The sequence below is a fragment of the Paramisgurnus dabryanus genome, chromosome 8 (assembly GCF_030506205.2).
Source record: "Paramisgurnus dabryanus chromosome 8, PD_genome_1.1, whole genome shotgun sequence".
NCBI lineage: Eukaryota > Metazoa > Chordata > Actinopteri > Cypriniformes > Cobitidae > Paramisgurnus > Paramisgurnus dabryanus.
Genome location: NC_133344.1, coordinates 30104872 through 30123744, shown reverse-complemented (window position 1 = coordinate 30123744; position 18873 = coordinate 30104872). Strand labels below are relative to the sequence as shown.

General features: G+C 39.4%; 1 protein-coding gene across 1 annotated transcript; it reads left to right on the top strand.

The window, feature by feature from the left end:
- The first annotated feature begins 123 nt into the window (after positions 1–123).
- c2cd3 (C2 domain containing 3 centriole elongation regulator) lies at positions 124–18344 on the top strand. The gene is made up of 33 exons (XM_065281506.1): positions 124–285; positions 409–675; positions 800–957; positions 1097–1293; positions 2250–2377; positions 2557–2683; positions 2772–2909; positions 3152–3299; positions 3393–3478; positions 3655–3858; positions 3945–4054; positions 4140–4258; positions 4357–4488; positions 4607–5047; positions 8216–8367; positions 8990–9227; positions 9600–9777; positions 9863–10046; positions 10296–10468; positions 10566–10701; positions 10911–11179; positions 11270–11347; positions 11430–12038; positions 12122–12439; positions 12633–12771; positions 13451–13515; positions 13599–13804; positions 13885–14012; positions 14121–14264; positions 14343–14533; positions 14614–15373; positions 15476–15572; positions 18030–18344. Exons 1-33 carry the CDS (start codon positions 234–236, stop codon positions 18159–18161), a joined length of 6504 nt encoding a protein of 2167 aa, XP_065137578.1. The 5' UTR covers positions 124–233; the 3' UTR covers positions 18162–18344.
- Positions 18345–18873: the final 529 nt, after the last annotated feature.

Sequence of the window (18873 nt, the reverse complement as noted above, 5' to 3'; positions counted from 1 at the left end):
GTAAAAAAAATATCTATAATTATAAATATCATATGCGTTCGTCCCTTGTAATGATTCATGACTCCACCAGAGGCGCTAGAATCCTCTTTGAGCGTTTGTCGAAAAAGAGAGGAAGACGCCTCTTGCATCTGATTGGTCGACCGTTGCTCAGCGGTATTATGTTTGTTAACGCAACTGTCAACAAAGTATGAAAGCTTTGATTCAATTTATTAAGAAAACTATCGATGTAAGGGATGAAGAATAAAACGGCGAAACCCTCAAAGGGGGTAAGCAACAGAAGAAAAGGTAAGTGAAGTTGTTTTGGAAGTTATACGGCGGTCGTTTCGTTTTCCAAAAGCTGTTTCAAACCTCTTAATCTTAGCGCAGAGAAAGCTTGTGATGTCTTTAAATAACACTTAACTCTCTTAGCTCTTAGTGATGTGTCTCCGTCCACTAGTATTCCTCCTCTAGTGGAGGGTCAGCTGAGATGTTTCCTGAGGGTAACAGTAAGTAAAGTGTTGTGGACCATCATCAAACCTCCTCCCGTGACTCTTGTTCGACTGAGATGGTGGGGAGAATCATCTAACGGTACCTTCTTCAAGCCCAAAGATGGACACGTTGAGCAGAGGGGGGTTAAATCTACGGCCCGCTTTCCGGTTCGATGTGGACCAAAGCAGCTGACATCTTATTTGACAGGTAAAGGTGCTTCCAAAGATGTGTGATCTTGCTGCATATGAGAGAGCTCATTTTTTTCTTCTATACACATATGCGTATCTAAATATGTTTGTAAATATATGTATATATTGAAATTTGTTCACAGATATGGGCTCATTGGTGCTGGATGTTCTTACAAAGGTTGATCATTTGCCTATAGCTCGAGCTCAAATTCCTGGGATTGCTCGACTCTCTTTGTCTCACTCCATAAATGGATATTTCACTCTTGTTTCCCCAACATCAGAAAAACTTGGAGAACTTCAGGTCGATGAGATGCTCATTTGAAAGCTGTCTGTTCTCTACCTGTGTTTTTTGTTATTGATTGATTGATTTAGTTTACATTTAATTATCTAATTGTATTAAAACTTTTCTGGACTTAACTTTGTGCAATTGTGTACTACAGGCTACACTTGCCCTAGAACCGATGACAGACGGATACGACAGCAGTAGCTCAGTACCTACCACTGATATAAGCCTTGATGCTCAGGCTCCTGGAGTAATGACTGATCAGAACATGCTTGTGGCTCCATCTCTGGATCAGCCTCAGCCCACTAACACCAGAAAGGAGACAGCTGGCACCAGTTCTGGCCTCACACCCAGGTTTGTTATATTTGTTTGTTTTAAAGGAAAACACCACCGTTTTTCAATATTTTGCTATGTTCTTACCTCAACTTAGACGAATTAATACATACCCATCTTTTTTCAATGCGTGCACTTAATCTTTGTACAGCGCGTCTTGAATGTGTTAGCATTTAGCCTAGCCCCATTCATTCCTTAGGATCCAAACACAGATGAATTTAAAGCCACCAAATTACTCCGGTTTCCTCCCACAGGCCAAAAACATGCAAGTTAGGCAAATTGGAGATACCAAATTGTCCCTCCCCACATGAGTAAGTATGGTGGCACAAAACAAAACGTGGCAATTTTTTTAGGCGGATAAAAATGAGAACTATATTGTATGGCGGAAGAGCACTTAGTTTGCAGAACTTCTACCTCGGCGCGCAGTAACATCATCATTCCTGACTACTCCCCCTCTCGCTCAAGCTTCCCTCAATATTACTGCACCCGAGGTCGAACTGCTGCAAACTAGGTGCTCTTCAGTCATACAATATAGCTCTTATTTTTTATCTGCTTAAAAATCGCCATATTTTGTGCTACCATACTTACTCGTGTAACTACTCATGTCTTTAAATAGGGAAAACATGAAAGTGTTTGTTGGCTTCTAAATTCATCCCTGTTTGGATCCTAAGGAATGAATGAGGCTAGGCTAAATGCTAAGACATTCATGATGTGCTGTACAAAGATTAAGTGTACGCATTGAAAAAATATAGGTATGTATTAATTTGTCTAAGTTGAGGTAAGAACATAGTAAAATGTTGAAAAACTGTGGTGTTTTCCTTTAAGGTAATGCTTCCTGTAATTCATTTTTAGTACAAACAATATGCAACAAAATCACTTTATCTTGTACAGATACTATTTATTTCAGTCATATATGTGTGTCTTTTAAGTGCAAAATTTATACTAAGTCTATTTATTGTGGTTTTCCAATCCTTTAGAGGAAAGGATTACCTGTATTTTCAAGAAAGCGGTAACATCATGCCAGCATCCATATATGGAAACCCCAAATCTGCTGTGGCGCAACCTCTTCCAACAAACAGCCATACATCCGCTGACCTCTTGTCAGGTACAACCCACTAAAGTTTTTACTTTTAATTACGTTTTAGGATTTGTAACATCGTGTAATTTGGTATTGTTAAGGTATACAGAAAAATGTGGACAATCAAAATAATAATGGTTGTGAATTTATGTTTAATTGTCGTTTATTTATAAATTAATTGCCTTTTTTTACTTTTCATGTTCCAGTTCTTTTGGAACGTGGCAGCAAGCTCAGAAATGCCATGGTGGTTTCAGCCCTAAAATCTGATGTGGAGTCAGATGTTCCCCTAAAGGACCTTCCTCTTCCCCTATTCAGAGACAACACTGATTCTATGTAGGAATTATTTTAATCACATATCTAAGAAATCTAAACAGCAGAATGTAGACGGTTAATTTTGTTAAACATGTGGTTTCTCCTAAAGGCCGCAGAGGCCCTCATCAGGACAGTTTCTGGAGAACATCCTTCAAACAGAACTCCAGCCTTCTTTCCAGGACCTTGAAGTACCAAGCCAACATAGAGTCAACACAGACGACATGGCTGTGGATCTGCTGCTGGGAAGGTAGTCCAGGCTCCTTTTATCTTAATTTGGTCACCAACATTTTCGCATTTATGTTGTTATAATAACCTCGTATGACCTCTTTCCCTTATTAAACCCCAAATCCGAATATTAGGGTCTGACGGTCTTAGTAACTTCACTCTCATTGAATCTTTTTTCTATTCCTTAAAAGTAAATGTTTAGTGAAACATTCGAGTGAGATGTATTAGTTTATCATATATATTTAAACTGCTATTAATATTTAGTGTCGATGGATCAGCGCTGCAGTTCTGGAATGGAGAAGGTTCTCCTCCGGATTCTCTATCCGATCACAGCAGTGTACTGATGGAGAGTGAACTCAATGACCCTCAATATGATCAGAGTCTTCTGGAGACCCTCTTCTACAAAGCTCCGGTACAATGCAGACCTATGCAAAAACACATCTCATTATGTGTGTATTTTCCACAGCATTATTCTTTTATGATTATTTAAACACCCATATTTCAGATATCAGATGAGTGTTTGGATGAGAACCATCAGATGAATGGTACTGAGAAGATGCAAGTCCACACAACCCCAGTTAAAAAGCCCTGGTCAGTCATACAAATACTAATACACACATACAAGGGAAAATAGAATCTGTTGTTAAAGTGAAAGGTAACAAATGCCTGAAAGTGTTCACATGATATTTAAAGGACAGACTTATTCTTATTCCTGCAGTTGACATTTAAGCGGGCTGTTTTGTAAAGTGACTGTATTGTTTTTTAAGGGTGAATTCTGGTGACATGCAACGTTCAGAAGCAAAACCAAAGGATGATTTCTTTGGCCTAAGTGTGGAAAAGATGGCTGTGCTTGAAGATGTTTGTTTCGCGAGGGTCACTGTCAGTGAGTTGAAAGCTCCTGCCAACAGCACTTTCACCAGAAATCTCTCTGGAAAAGGAAGACCACCTCGACCCCTTGCGCCAAAGAAATGGTACAACGTTTAAAAAATATTGTTTATAAACTGTGTATAAAGATGTAATAACTAAACTAACACGTAACTATCACCTGTTTTTATAGCACTTATATTGTAGAGTTCCTCTTCCCACTGGTTTCCACTGGATGTGATGATGCTCGGCTGGTGCCTTCAGAGATTACAAAAGCTGTCTCTAGTAAAGTTGTGGAGGGTGGTGAGTACATTAATTTGTATTTCTTAAAAGTGAAAGCTGGAAACCCAACCAGTAACTAGTAAAATAATCTGGTTGTTTTTTTTAGTGGTGATGTTTCAGCACCAAAGTTTGTTTCCAGTGCAGTTTAGTAGGTCATCTATTAAACAATGGTGGAAAATGAAAGTTTCGTTCAAGATCTACACCAGGAATAACTTCCAAAAGACAGTAAGTACTTTTGTAATATATAAATGGTTTTAATCATGAATGATTTAACATGAGTTTGGTTTGTTAGAAGACTGATCTTGTCTTGTTTGACTCTTTAGCCTGTTCTCATTGGAACAGCAATGTTTCCTATGAGCTCCATTATGCAGAATGAGACTCTCAGCATCTCTGCTGCCTTGCCTGTACAAAGACCAGAGGGAAATAATGATAAACATGAAGTTGGCCCACTGAAAGTAATTTACACACACACTTAATCCATGTACTAAACTTAGTCTAGGACATTTATTGGTCTAAAGGGGTTATCCATCACATGCCTGTTAGTTATTAAATCCATTTTGCTTGTTTTTTAAGGTCACATTTGAATTGGCAGCAGACAAGAACTTTTCCACCAAAAAAAGGCCTGCAAAGGGAGCTTTAAGTCCACAAAAAGCTTTCCCGTCCCACCTGGCAGAGGGGCCTAATGGTCAGAATGGTTTGTGTGTAAGGGACCACAGGAGAGATCCATCTCCCAATACAGGAAATAATCAGGTCCAGAGTCTCCTGATTCCTCAAAGCAGATCACGTTCCACATCACCGCATGCCCGATACCAAAGCTCACCTCATAGGACTCTGCAGCAGGAAGTAGAGGACGTTTTACTTCATACTTTGCTCATGGTGCCTGATGGGAGGGATTTTAACTGCGCACCCGCTCAGCCTAACATGTACCTGAACTGCAAGCTTCTGGGATCTGTTGAGGCAGCTCGATCGGCAGTCAGCTGGGGTCAGAAACATCCAACATTCAGTTTTGTTCAGGTTAGTGCCTCATGAAAAAGTTTGAGGGTTTACTTGTGAACCTGTAATTGTGCGTTTACACCAATCGCATTTCAGGCGGCAAAATCACGTAGCATTTGACGCGTGTCAGAGGCAAAATCCGCTTCTTGTGGGAGGTGCAAGTGCTATGCGGTTGTCTTTGCAAGATGACTTTATGTTGATTGTGCATTTATCAAGAGAGTTACCAGTTTGTATTTGGTAACCTTACTATAGGGGGAAAATAAACGGCGCGGGTCGATAAACATCACGTCACGTTCACTCAAAAGTGAAGTGTGTATTACAACTTACCAGGTTGCCCAAAGTTCTCACTGACACTCTTCCAAGCGAGGTCCTTTTTATTCCTGTCTCCTCTATAGAAATTAGAACTTGTGTCGTATAGCTCCGAGTGACTGCTTACGGACAATATCGTTCCTTCAGGTTAGGGATGCTTAACAATTAATCGCGATTAATCGTTAGCAGAATAAAAGTTTTTGTTTACATCACATATGTGTGTAAACTGTGTATAATAAATATGTGTATATATATATAAATATGACCTATTCATGTATAATTTTAAGAAAAAAAATGAATATTTTAAGTATTTATATTTATATATAATATAAATTATACATAAATATACAAATGTATATACACATGTAAACATTTCTAAAACATATACATGCATGTGTGTACATTTATTTATACAAAGTTATTATACACAGTTCACACACATATATGATGTTAACAATAACTTTTATTCTGCTAACGATTAATCGCGATTAATCGTTAAGCATCCCTACTTCAGGTTGAATGAGTGACTCCGGGCGGGGCTGCCACCACAGCAGCAAGCAGGCTCCTGATTGGTTAACGCTGCGCGAAATTCCACCAAAGTTCAAATTTTTCAACTTGGGCGTCAGCTGCAAATTCGCATGAACCGCAAAATGCACAAAAAGCACCTTTCGCGGGTACCGCGCACACACTCAATTTGCGCCTTTCGCTAGACGTGCGAATGAGGCGGAAACGCGTCTTCCGTGTCAGTAGCGCCTCACTGCAGAACGCGACATCCAGGGGGTGGGGTTGGATTTAGATCAGGGGCGGAGCTGGATCCCGATCCAGAGATCCCATTGGTCGGCAGTTTTACCACAAGACACCTCATACACGTGTTGCTGCGTTACCATTTCCGCATTAAGTCGTAACTAAATTAAGTTATTATTTTGACATAAAAACTAACTTTACTTATGACTACAATAAAAGTAGTGCCTTTAGGGTGAAATGTAAGTTTTTTGCTATAATGTTTTGGAGTAAAACATTTCGGGTAAGCCTACTATGAGTAATCTTACCACATGCAGTTTAAGACCTATTAATGGATACAGTATAAATATGCATAATTATTAAAATATATAGGCTATGGCATGTTATTTAGAAATTAATAAATTGAATGTTTATCTTGTATGGACTTTGAACTTGTTTTAACGCGTCTTTGCTACAGCCATTAGGAAACAGGTTTCCCTCGTAGATGGTTTACTTTTTTTATTTGCTAATAAAAGATATCAAATAAATTTGTTTTTATATTTACTCGTATAGGAATAGCTGTGTAATAAGTGGGATAATGTACAAATAAATCCCTTCAGTGATATCAAACTGTCGGGAACGTGTCCGTACCTCTCCTTACACCTAACTGTGATACTTTCTAAATTATGAATCTTTCTCAACTAATCAATTAATCAAACGTACACTTAAATTGATAAGAGCAAACGTTGGCGACCACAGGTTGCAACTAATTGCGGGCTGCAACAACGCAAATATACTGGTTCATTTGGCGGAACAAAGTATATAAAGTGGGAGGAGTTGGATCTAGATCCAACCCCACCCCCTGGATGTTGTGTTCCGCAGTGAGGACCATCTCTTCCGTGTCCCGCCAAACGTCCCTTCCGCGCCGCTGGACCTCCAGACGCGCGTCAACGCGTCTTCACATTGACTTCACTGGCGCTTCCCGCCTCTACCGCGGTTGGTGTAAACGCAGCATAAGTGTGGGTATAAACAGGAAATGTCTGAACCATATTTAGACACCAGAGTTTTATATTGTCGGGGGTGGGCTCTTGTGACTTTATGTAATTTTATACTTTTTCCAGGGTCGTAGCACAAGGTGACTTGATTCAGTCATATTTTATTTTGCTGAATGAACAAGATATAACATTTTTACAATACTTAGAACATTTATTTGTATTATGCGTTATTATTTCAAGGCATGAATTAAATCTTAAATACACCATTTTAGTTTCGTACATTAACAAAAGCTCCATTCATAATAAATTTTTTTGATATTATAGCTTATTCATTTAAAATTAAACGTGTTTCAAATTAGGCTGTTATAACTGTGTTATAACAGCATTGTTAGTATACAGTTTATTATTTATTTAGCCCTTCACCTCAAATTGCATGTAGCCTATAACCGAATTATCATCTGAAAGTTCAAATGATCATGTCAGTTCATTTTTAACAATAACAATTGCGAGGATATTCAAACAGTGTAGCACTATAAACTTTTTGTTCTAGTTTGTGCTCACCTTTCTTTGAAAAGAAGTCAGTCACAAATCGTTTCTCCTCGTTTTGTCTTATTTCATTCTCCTGTCTTTCCTTTCTTTTTTGGTGGCTTGATTTAGCTTTCTTTGAGAGAAACATTTCAACCGCACCGCAAAAGTTTGCGCTCCACCAGACGCTCAACTAACATAAACAAAATGCGCGTGCAGATGGACTAAACCATTTGCTGCATTAGTAAGGGGTGGGACCATGAGACTTTAGATTTTACTTTTACAAAATGTAGTCAGTCAAACAGTTATTCAGCCAATACACTAACTTTACATTTCATCTGACATTCATTATGAAATTTAATTAGGAAATGAAAATATCCAGGTAAAATATATTCCAGATTTTTCAAGGGCCCTCTCTCCCATTGGGGCCCTTGGAATTAAGTGCTGGTTTTACCCCCAGTCTTTTTCGAATGAATTTCTTTATTTCTACGTTATGTTTCTGTTAAAATTATGAATTCTTTTAATGCTATGTTTTCTTTAAAGAAAGTAACATCATAGACAACATAGCATCAATGTTATGTCATAACTGTTTTATTTTATGTAACTGTATTTTTTATGTTGTTTCACTTATGTTCTCTAGGTGGCTCCAGTCACACTTACCAACAAACTATTGGAGAGGATGCAGAACAACATGATGGTCATTGAGGTGTGGTTAAGATCCAGCAGCTCAGATCATGATAAACTTCTCGGCCTAGTAAAGCTACCTCTCCACCAGTTCTACATGTCATTCAGGTAAATGTTACAGCAACAGATCTGTCCAATAAAATGTTTGAGGTAAATATTTGTATGTATATTGTGCACAGTATATTGGTCACCGTTTTTGTTGAAATGTAAATAATGTACTTATTTAAGAGTTTTAAGATTTACTCTTTATCTCTTATAAAGAGCACATATCATGAAAATCTGACTTTTTCCATGTTTAAGTGCTATAATTGGGTCCCCAGTGAATCTATCAACCTAGAAAATGTGAAAAAGATCAACCCAGTATCTTACATTTGGTAAACCATTCTCTGCAAGCTTGTGAAAAAATTGCTCATTGAAATTTGTCTCCCCTTGTGATGTCAGAAGGGGATAATACTGCCCTTAATCTGCACTATCAAATTAAGTTACTGCCATTTAGTGCAGAGATCAACTCTTAAAAGGACAACCAAAAACGGCACATTTTTGCTCACAGCTACAAAGTGGCAATTAACATGGTATAATAAATGATCTATTGTAAGCTAGAACTTCACATATGTACTCTTGGAAACCAAAGATTTATTTGACATCTTAAAAAAGTTTTGTGAAATGTCCCCTTTAAAATGACCTCATTAAAAAGTACAGTACGTAAATAATCATTTGAATTTGTTTTTAGAGACCCAAAGATTTCAGAGTTGCTCTTGCAGTCTCAGTATCCAGTGGTTGCGGTGGATAGTTACATGCCTGTGGTTGATGTGTTCACTGGAAACACCCGTGGTAACCTCCGGGTGTGTCTAGCGATGGGTTTGGCACAGCAGATTGCAGCGTTGCAGCGAATGAGAGATGATGAGCACGTGTCACCACAGCCTCGCCCTCCTCACATGTTAGACCACCGGCCGCACACTGAAACAAAGGCTAGTTACCTTTACCTTTAAAACCCTTTATATCATGGGGCTGTTGAATGCTGTATTCTAATTGGTTGAGTAATGTTCCACGGGTATGTATTATTTTATGATAAAAGCACACCTGACCTGTCAAATGTCTTAAAATAACCACCAGAGCAATGTCTGTAATAACCGTGGTACGCGGTTGACTACGGTCCTTCAAATTATTTGAAAATAATGCACACCTGTGGTGTAAAAGCACGACGCAAATTACCACCTTGGGTGTGCATTATTTTCAAATAACTCAATCGTCCCATCGTCAATTATTCCTTGCATATAACAACAAGGATGCTAGAAAAATGCAGCTTTAGTCATGATGCTCTGTGTTTGATATTCTCGCAGGCGAGGGCCACCGCTGACATTCTTCATGAGCACGTCTTCTTACTCCGAGTAGAGAGAGTTAAAGGTTTGACCCCTCTGCAATCCACAGTTTGGGGAGAAGCCGACTGTTACATCCAATACTCTTTCCCTGCACAAAATGAGTCAGGAGAAGACATAGATCTCAGCATTGTTGAAAGCAGTAAGCTATTCCTTCCTCCAGACCACATCAAATAACTCGGTTTAGTGGCTTTTTTTCATTTAGTTCTGTCAAATGTCTCTGACAGATGTGGATCTCAAGACGTACCGTACCGAGACCACCCTCTGTGTGCCAGATCCTGTTTTTGGACACATCGAGACCCATGTACTGCTGGCACCTCCAGATGTTCCAGTACAGAGAATATTGCTTAGCTCACTGGCCAATCAGGGGCTGAGAAATGGAGGCGGCGTGCAGTTTGAGGTGTGGTGCAGGTAAACGTCACATGCTTTTTGTTTTGTTTCTGTAGCTCAATGCATAGAGGATTGTGCAGAGCAATGCAAAGGTCATGGGTTTGATCCCTATGGATCATTATATGCACTGTTACTAGATAATGTTTAATGTCATAATGTCATGTTTATCACAGCTTTCATACATATTATATGTATTACATATTCAAAAAAATCTTGTTGAAAGATTTTAAAAGTCTTTTTAAAAGGGAAAACAATGTTTTGCATCTGCAGGTATTATTACCCGAATGTTAGAGATCAGCTTGTAGCCAGGGGACTGCTGCCCATGTCCAAACTGTGTGCCATGGTCACTATGCAGAAACAGGGTCAAACAGATACACAGCTCTTCTCCCTCCCTCTGGTACCCAGAACCGAGAGATCATCTGACGTGGAGCCTCGGCCTTCTGGTGATTGGATACATAATTCTTTAAAAAACTGCATGCATATCAGGTAAAATTAAAGTTTAAACATATGAATACTCGTTGTATCTGTACTTGCCTGTAGGGCTGCTCGAAGTGAGCATTCAGTACAAGTCTCGGCCAATGAGGAGTGTCGGATTAAAGAGTGGGGTGGTGCCATCTCGCAGCGTGATTCTCGCTGTGCAGGTGCACAGAGCAGCTGGCCTACAAGCTGCCGCGATGTGAGTAAAGCTACCTTGAATATTTTTTAGCCCACAGTCAACAGTTATTCAGACTTCTTCAGCACATTCAGTTCAGCGTGTCAATCAAACCAAAAATGTTTACACATCAATAACATTAAACCTCATAGATTCTTGTGTGTCATGTGACCAAATGTCATGATGTTTTTTGCAAACTATCCCGGTAAAAGACTCTCTGTACTGTTTCTCAGAGTTCTTGCAGATACAGACAGCTCGCTGCAGTATTACTCAGACGTGGGGGTCAACTCCTTCGTCACCGTGCAGTTGTCCTTCCTCCCGGAGAGTGAGGTGCGGAGCACACGTGTGGCTGCCAAAAGTTTCTGCCCGGAGTTTGAGCACCACGCAGAATTTTGCTGTAACCTGCTGGTGCAGAGAGACAGCGGTGAGACCATCAGTCTGGCTGAACTCATGCAGGATGCAGTTGCCATCTTTACCATTTACAACATGGACACTCGCAAAAGTAAGTTTTTGTACAGTCGTACAAACATAAGTGGCTATCAGATGGCTGTTTTCAGAATATGAAATTTACTTTAAATTTTCCTTATTGTAGTGGTCAAGACAAGATCTAAGGACATTGTTCTGGGCACTGTGAAAGTAAAGCTTTCAGATCTCATTCGTAAAAGAACCGGTATGTAGGAAATTATTTGATAATTTCTGTTATGATACACTTTTACTGGTAGCTGCTTGCTTACTCCACATATAATTTACAGGCATATCTGGCTGGTACAGTCTCTCCCCACCTCAAAAAAACGCATCATCTCACAGGCTGAACTCAGCAGGTGGGATTGAAATCTCCTTAAACTTTGCCCATCATGCAGACAGAGAGCGAGTCATCAGTTCGGCCCGTGGACTGGGCTGGGATGTGGGCCGGGACAGCGAAGTTGAGGAAGACAACGAAGATGAAGAACACACAAAGACTCTGCACTTATCTGTCTCCATGCCTAGAGCGTGGTTGCCCATCCATTGTCTTCTGTTGCCTGGACATGACGAATTACAGCGTTCCACGTACTGCTACTACAGATACAAGCTGTACGACCAGCAGACCTTCTGCTCAGAACTTAGACACCCTGTTCTGGAGGAGGGTGAGCGAGAGGAGGGTCAAGCCACTGCGGCGTTTCAGGGGAGCAAGAGTGTGGTTCTCAAAAAGACTCAGCCTTTGCATTGGTACCTAAGGGAGGAGAAGCTCGAGGTTCAGATATGGGTGGCTTTTGGGAAGGAAAAGAGAGTTCGACCTCATAACGCTGACCGTCTGGTGGGCTCTGCCTTTGTGGACCTTTCCGCTCTTGCTACGACCATGGAGCACCAACAAACAATCAGTGGTAGACATTTTAAGCATTATTGTTTTGCAAAAATATTTCTTTCTGATGAGTTCTACCTAACAAATCTTTTTCTCTCGTGGTAGGCGTCTATCCGTTGTTTAAACGCTCTGCTGAGAATCTAAGTGGGGCTGCATTGAGAGTCCATATCACTGCTACAGCAGCTTCTGCACCACTTGATCCCCAAGCCATATCACACGGCGAGGAGCTCAGTAGCTCAGGAGAGGATGAAGAGGGTGGAGACCTCCCCACCACAGTGCTGCCTAGACGAACTCAGTCACCCAGCAGACAGCCGATTAACTCGGATGTGAGCTCTGAGCCTCCACCATCGACAGAAGTCAACAGTGAAGAGACCTTCACGGCCAACATTGCTGTAGAAAGAGCCATGCACCTGAGTCTAAAGGGTAAAAATAACCATTCTGATGATGCAAAATAATTCTCGTTGCATTTGCTTTATCAGACAACTTGGGATTAAGAGAATAGTTTATTTAAATGAAATTAATATGCAGTCATTGAAGTTGTACAAGTTGGGTGATATAACCTAAATTTTTGAGTGGACGTGACATGCGAGAGTTTTAAAACAGTTTTCATCTTTAGGTTGTCCTCTTGCTGAGCGAGGTGGAGCGTTACCCAGTTGCTGTGTGTCTTACGCCACTGCTGATGCCCCTGGCACAGTGACCACAGCATTAGTCAAAGACAGTGACTGTCCTGTGTGGGACCACCAGCAAGAATGCAGGTAGATCCTTTCATCTCTATTGGCAGATGTAAAGTTAGATACAATGTAAAGTTGTACATTTATTCATTTGTAAGTACCTTTCATCCAAAGGGATGTAACTTAAGTATATATCTAGAATAGATATGATATATTTATGTGTAAAGGATGTGTACCGTATTTTCCGGATTATAAGTCGTTTAGGAGTATAAGTCAAAAATGCGTTTTGAAGAGAAAAAACATATCTACTGGACTACGTCGCGTTTATTTAGAAAATGATTTCACAAAATCCAAGCTGAAGAACAGGCATTTATTCAACTACACAATAGCACACAGAACAACAGGCTGAATAGGTGTCCATACATGTTAAAGTAACATAAACAGTTATTTATACGATACACAATAGCATACAGAACATACCTAAACGGCTGAATAGGCTAAATTAACAACACAAACTGAATCAAGTTGAAAAAGGTCTCGAAGTCATTCCGCATCACTGAATCCAATGAATTACATGAGTACAGGAGCAGCATAGTGCGGATTATAGCGGCTGTAGACGGTAATGGTTTCTCTTGGTTCATATGAAATCATTTTGACGTATAAGTCGCACCTGACTATTAGTTCCAGTACCCGCCTATGAAAAAAGTCTGGCTTATAGTCCGGAAAATACAGTAGTCAGTTTTGCCCTATTTTCTTTTGTTAGGCTGTCAAAAGAACTACTTGTGGATCCACAGCAATGCTTGGTTTTCAAAGTTTGGCATAAAGGAGGTAATAAAGTAGTTTTTCCGCATTCTGCTTTTTATGTAATCTAGTTTTTATAGCTTTGCTCAAAACTGTTATTTTCCTTTCAGATGTGGAGAGGGTTATTGGATTTGTGTCTGTAGACCTGTCGCCTCTTCTGTCGGGTTTTCGATCAGTTTGCGGCTGGTACAACATCAATGATTTCAGCGGGCAGTGTCAGGGACAGCTAAAAGTCTCTGTTTCTCCTCTGCGAGCGGTACATGGACTCCGGGCACAGAGACAGCCGGCACAGGAGCCCAGCGCCCCAGACTCTAGTGTACATCATTTTGACTCTACCTAAATTATAAGATTACGACTGTTGCCACAGGTTATAAATATGTTTAATATCTGTTGCAGGCTCTTTTTGGTGCTCTATCCTTTCAAACCACGGCCACATACAGCAGTTTCCCAAGCCACATCAGTCGATTCTCGGAGCAGAGGATAAGCACGCCTCCTGGCCAACTTGAAAAACTGATTTCTGACAGGTATTTATAGCAATAAATATGTAATAATTTGAATATCTGATATACTGGGGGGGGGGTGAGACATGGGACACAAAAATGTACTAAACTTATGGAAAATGGCCATCTTAGGTCGAGTGTGACGGATCGCCATGATGAACACATGGAGAACGTGAGGTTGTTCCATCAAACTTTGCATGAGAGCGAACGAGCACCTAACTCATCATTTGTTGGAAATTCCCACACCTCCAGTTCAGCACTTTTCTCTGCCCTAAGGTAGTATTTTATCAAATAAATAGATTAAATAGCTAACTTGCATTCATGGAGATTAAGAGGTTTTTGTTGTGTTATAAGGAAAAACCTGAGTGAGCTGGATGACATCCAAAGATACTTTAGCAGTAAGTTGTCCACTCCAGCGTTCCCGAAGCTGAGTGAGCTCAGAGAAACTTCCAGGCAGGAAGACCTCAGGGATGTAGAGATGGACAACACACAACTGCTGCTGAAGTCCAGTCAGCTGGTGGGAGAGGTCAATAACATCATTAAAGGTGAGTTGTAAGCTTGTTTGTTTTAATCTGGCTGAACAGTGTGTCAATACTATTTTATTGGTTGTTATGGTTTTTATCAGGTTTAAGTGAACACCAGACTGAAGAAACATCAAATCTTCATATAAGCTCAGATTCACCTGCTGTAGTTGAGGAACATTTAAGCTCTAGAGATGATCAGATGATATTATCAGAGTCTGAGAGCTGTGAGGCTCATAAAGACTCAGATGTGAGGTTGGAGGATAACGAGATCTCGCCAATCAGCTATCTCACACCAAAAGAGACCAATCAGTCATCGGTTCCTCCTGAAGATGAGAAGGTCCACCATAGCTCCAACGATAACCCATCTGATGAAGATGAGGAGGAAGACTTTGAGGAAACCTTAATACAGCCACGAACACTAAATGAGGTCACCTCAGTCACAGACCGAACCAGTCCCTGGACCAGCCTCCTGTCTGACCCAGAAATGGGATCCCTGGAAAGTCTGGAGTTAGTGGAACATCACACTCAAAACAATGCCTACCATGCTAAAGGAGACAAAGTTAACCCACAATCACTGACAGCACAGTTACAGGACATTGACTCTGATTCAGATGTGTGTGAAAGATCTGAAGCTGGTAGTGATCTTGAAACATTTAGGAACGAGGAGGCTCTTGTCACAGACCACAGGGAAAAGCAGCAATCTCCAGATGGTCTGGATGGAGCCTGTTCTCTCTCTAGCATAAGTGAGGTGGAGGATAATGTCCAAAGTAAAAGTGGGACTGAAGAAAGTGATGATGAAAGACCTAATGTACTTTCTGTCACAGAGTCTGATGCAGAAACACATGATAAAAGCGATGAGAGGTCAGCAAATCCGTATCCTTACAAGCTTCGTCTGCTTAAAAATAAAGTTTATACTGCATGATATCTGGGTTAAATGTGTTTATCTAAACCACTTGCTTGCAGTTCAAAGCCTGCAGAGATTCCAAATTTTTTCCTGCCGACCCACCATCTGGAGGCGTCCATGAGAGTTTTGAGGATGGCACCTGTGTTTCCTTCATCTGTGAGTATCATCAGTTTTATTTTTAAAATGAAATTTTGTTTCTTGAGCTCAAATTGCACTACAAACACTATTGGAAGCCGTTTTAGCTACCAAAGTATCTGCACAGGTTGGCAAGCGCCTCACGAGACTTCGTAATTGGTCCTTTTAACTAGACTTATTGAGCATACCATTGTTTAGTATTCATAATAATATGAGCGATTGGTCTTTTTATATCCAGTATCTTTGACATTTCTTAAAGGGCCAATTTTATGTCAATTTTTACAAGATGTATTAAAAGATTTAGAAACATTTTGACATTCTCCATTAAAAAAACTTTTTTACGATGTTTGATTTGTTGGAATCTGACAAAATAAATGACAGAGCTACACATGTTTAAAGTTGACATAGTCAGAAAAGTCAATTTTGAGAAAAATTTAGTTAAAGTTTTTTTAGGGTACAAAAACAAAATCACTGCATCCATACCTTATCCTCCTAAGACCTGAGCTTTGGTTTGTCTTTTTGTTTCAGATTTCTTCCAGCTATTTTGGGGTTAGAAAGAACCAATAAATATAATAACCAAATATTTTTCTAAGAACATGAAGCAGTGTATTTGTCCATGTTTTTGTACAACAGGTTCCAGTTACACAGAATTAAGTATTATGGTGGAAACATAAACAAATTTGATGTCCACATATGTGTTCATCCAGGTCTTAGGAGGTTAAAATCACTGGTAAATCTCATAGATTTAGCACACATTTTTTAGCACACTCTTTATTTATTGTTTATTGTTTTATTGACATCGACACAGACAGCTTTAACGCCGGTTTCACACCGCATGCGTGAGCAGCGCGTAAGCGGCGGGTGTTTTTTTCGGCGCCCATGTTAACAAGTTAAAGCATGTACACTGCACGCGTGAGCAGCGTGTGCTCGCGTGGCAGGAGCGTTGCTGAAGCAGCAGTGCTGCTATCGTTTCGGCGTCGGCTCTATTTTTGCTGCGCTGCTCACGCTCAATTAAAGTGATAGTGAATTGTTTATGGTTTAAATGGTCGTGAATTTGACGTGAAAAAGTGTAATTTTACAATAAAATCATGAATATGACGCCAAGTGTGTTTGAAACAGTCATGACTTTGAGCAATTTAAAAGAAAGCATTGAAATATTAACACACTGTTGCCAGAAGACTGCGTTCATTCACTTTCTGCCCATCAAATGAGTCCTCATCTATCTTAATAATCTTCAGAGAAATAGATTCATCTATAAATTTAAATCTTATGCTTAAACTGTTGAAGGGAAACACGATCGACTGCTTCATGCTGTCAATCACTGAGTGAATTCTTTATTTTATCGTAAAACTTCAGAGAAACAGATTTTATACTGTGCCATGGGCTTTTTATGTCTATAATTGTGTTTTGTGTCTATATCTTTCATTACACGGACCAGAACAGCACGAAAACAATGTGGATTAGACAAATAACAGTTATATAAATTACACTGACCTTCAAAAAGCGTCTTGAAGAGGTTTTGCTCATAAATGCATGTAAAATAATGTAATTTAAACTTGAGATTTTTATACTGTTATTTAAACTGCACAGTATGCACTGCAAACGCAGCCAGTGTGAAAGCACAATGACCACGCGCAGCAAACGCTCTCCTCACGCGCTGCTCACGCATGCGGTGTGAAACCGGCGTAAGATCTACTGTACTATTTGCGTGAATTCTTCTTAAAACAGATATTTTTAAAACTAATTCTGTGTAGATGTCTATATTTTTGTGGAAGATTCGGATCTGTCAGTCAGCACAGTGTTTTATTGCTTAACATTATTTTCTGATTCCTGCATATTTTAAACCAAAATCTCAGAGACACATGTGGATTTATTTTGGATTAAGCATTGAGGACGGTACATCTCTCAAAATAATACAAATAAAGATAATTTTAGATGTTTAATGACTATTTAGAGAATTGAGATGGCTAGATGAAGGCTTTATGTGTTTATTTTTATGAAAACCTCAATTGTGAACAAAATCAATATTTATACTTTGCCTCAAGCTCAAAATTAGACTGTGCCCATTTCGACTCAATTTGCCAGCACGGGTCACATTTAGAAAAGCTTTTGAGTCAAGTTAATCAGTCAGTCAGTAGCTGTGGGCGGGGCTTTGTTTGCGTGACAGCACATTAACAAGAGAATCAAAACTGCATGTCTTATAAGACTGCTTTGGTTTAATGAGAATTACAAAAGGAGTTGGGGGATTTTTTTCATTGTAGGGTTGTTGTGTTCACACACTGCCAACACACATTTATGTCCAAACACCTTTTAAAAGTGGATTTTGCATAATATGGGTTCTTTAACTTTGCCATCTTCTCTACTTGTCTCATCTAGAATTATTTATTTATTACAAAACTATATGATTTCTGTCTTTATTTATGTTTTGTGTAAGTGATCTTAAAAGCTGTCTTATTGTGTGATTCACAATCATTTTAGGAGCCTGCAAATCCTGATAATGCATTTCGAAGGATGACTCGATTGAGACCGATCATCCCTCCATCAGAGAGGAGTGAAGAGACCAAAAGAATCGCTAAAATATTTGCTTCAAAGTTTACAGAAGGACATTAGTGCATTATGCAAAATTGTATGTGTGTGTGTGCTTTTTACTCTTTTTATATGTAAAGTATCTGTATTTTTTGACTGTTATTTATTTGTTATGAGACACAACGTGGTGTATATCTTGATTATGTAAGCATTAGAGAAGTTTTATTTAAATCAACTATTTTTTGTAATAAAGAATTTTGTATTGAATCAATGAGTAAATGTTTTTGCTGGCAACACTAAATGTTAAGTTATATTACGAATAAACGTTATCAGCTGTCTGAGGCAGTTAATGTACCAAATTGAGCTGTCCAAAGACTTTCAGCATTTGGCTGACAGATGAGAAAATTGCCCAATTTGAGCTGTGGCAGACAATAGCACATACTGACAGCGATGTAACCAAAGTATTATCTAGACACAGACAAGCCAACAGCAGACAAAGGCTCTCCTTTAACCTCTCTCTGCCTGTTTAATGAGCTCTAATTATAGAGATGACTCTGATCAAAGACCTGGACCCCCAATGGACCATTCTCAGGCAGTGAGCATTATAATGAATTATAATGTTGAAGTATTTATTAAGTTATAAGCATTGGCTTAGCCAACTTCATAGCTTTTGTATTGTTTTAAATAGTTCAAAACCTACAACAACAGTGTTTTATTACATTGGTAAAGATGAATGTTCAGAACATTTTACTCTGGGGTTTTTGGCTTGTGAATCTTTTCAAGTGGCTTTAAAAAA

Coding starts and splice junctions, on each gene's coding strand:
- c2cd3 (XM_065281506.1), top strand. CDS start 234: ATGAAGAATAAAACGGCGAAACCCTCAAAGGGGGTAAGCAACAGAAGA. Junction 958..1,096: donor AAAAACTTGGAGAACTTCAG/GTCGATGAGATG, acceptor TGTGTACTACAG/GCTACACTTGCCCTAGAACC. Junction 5,048..8,215: donor CAACATTCAGTTTTGTTCAG/GTTAGTGCCTCA, acceptor TATGTTCTCTAG/GTGGCTCCAGTCACACTTAC.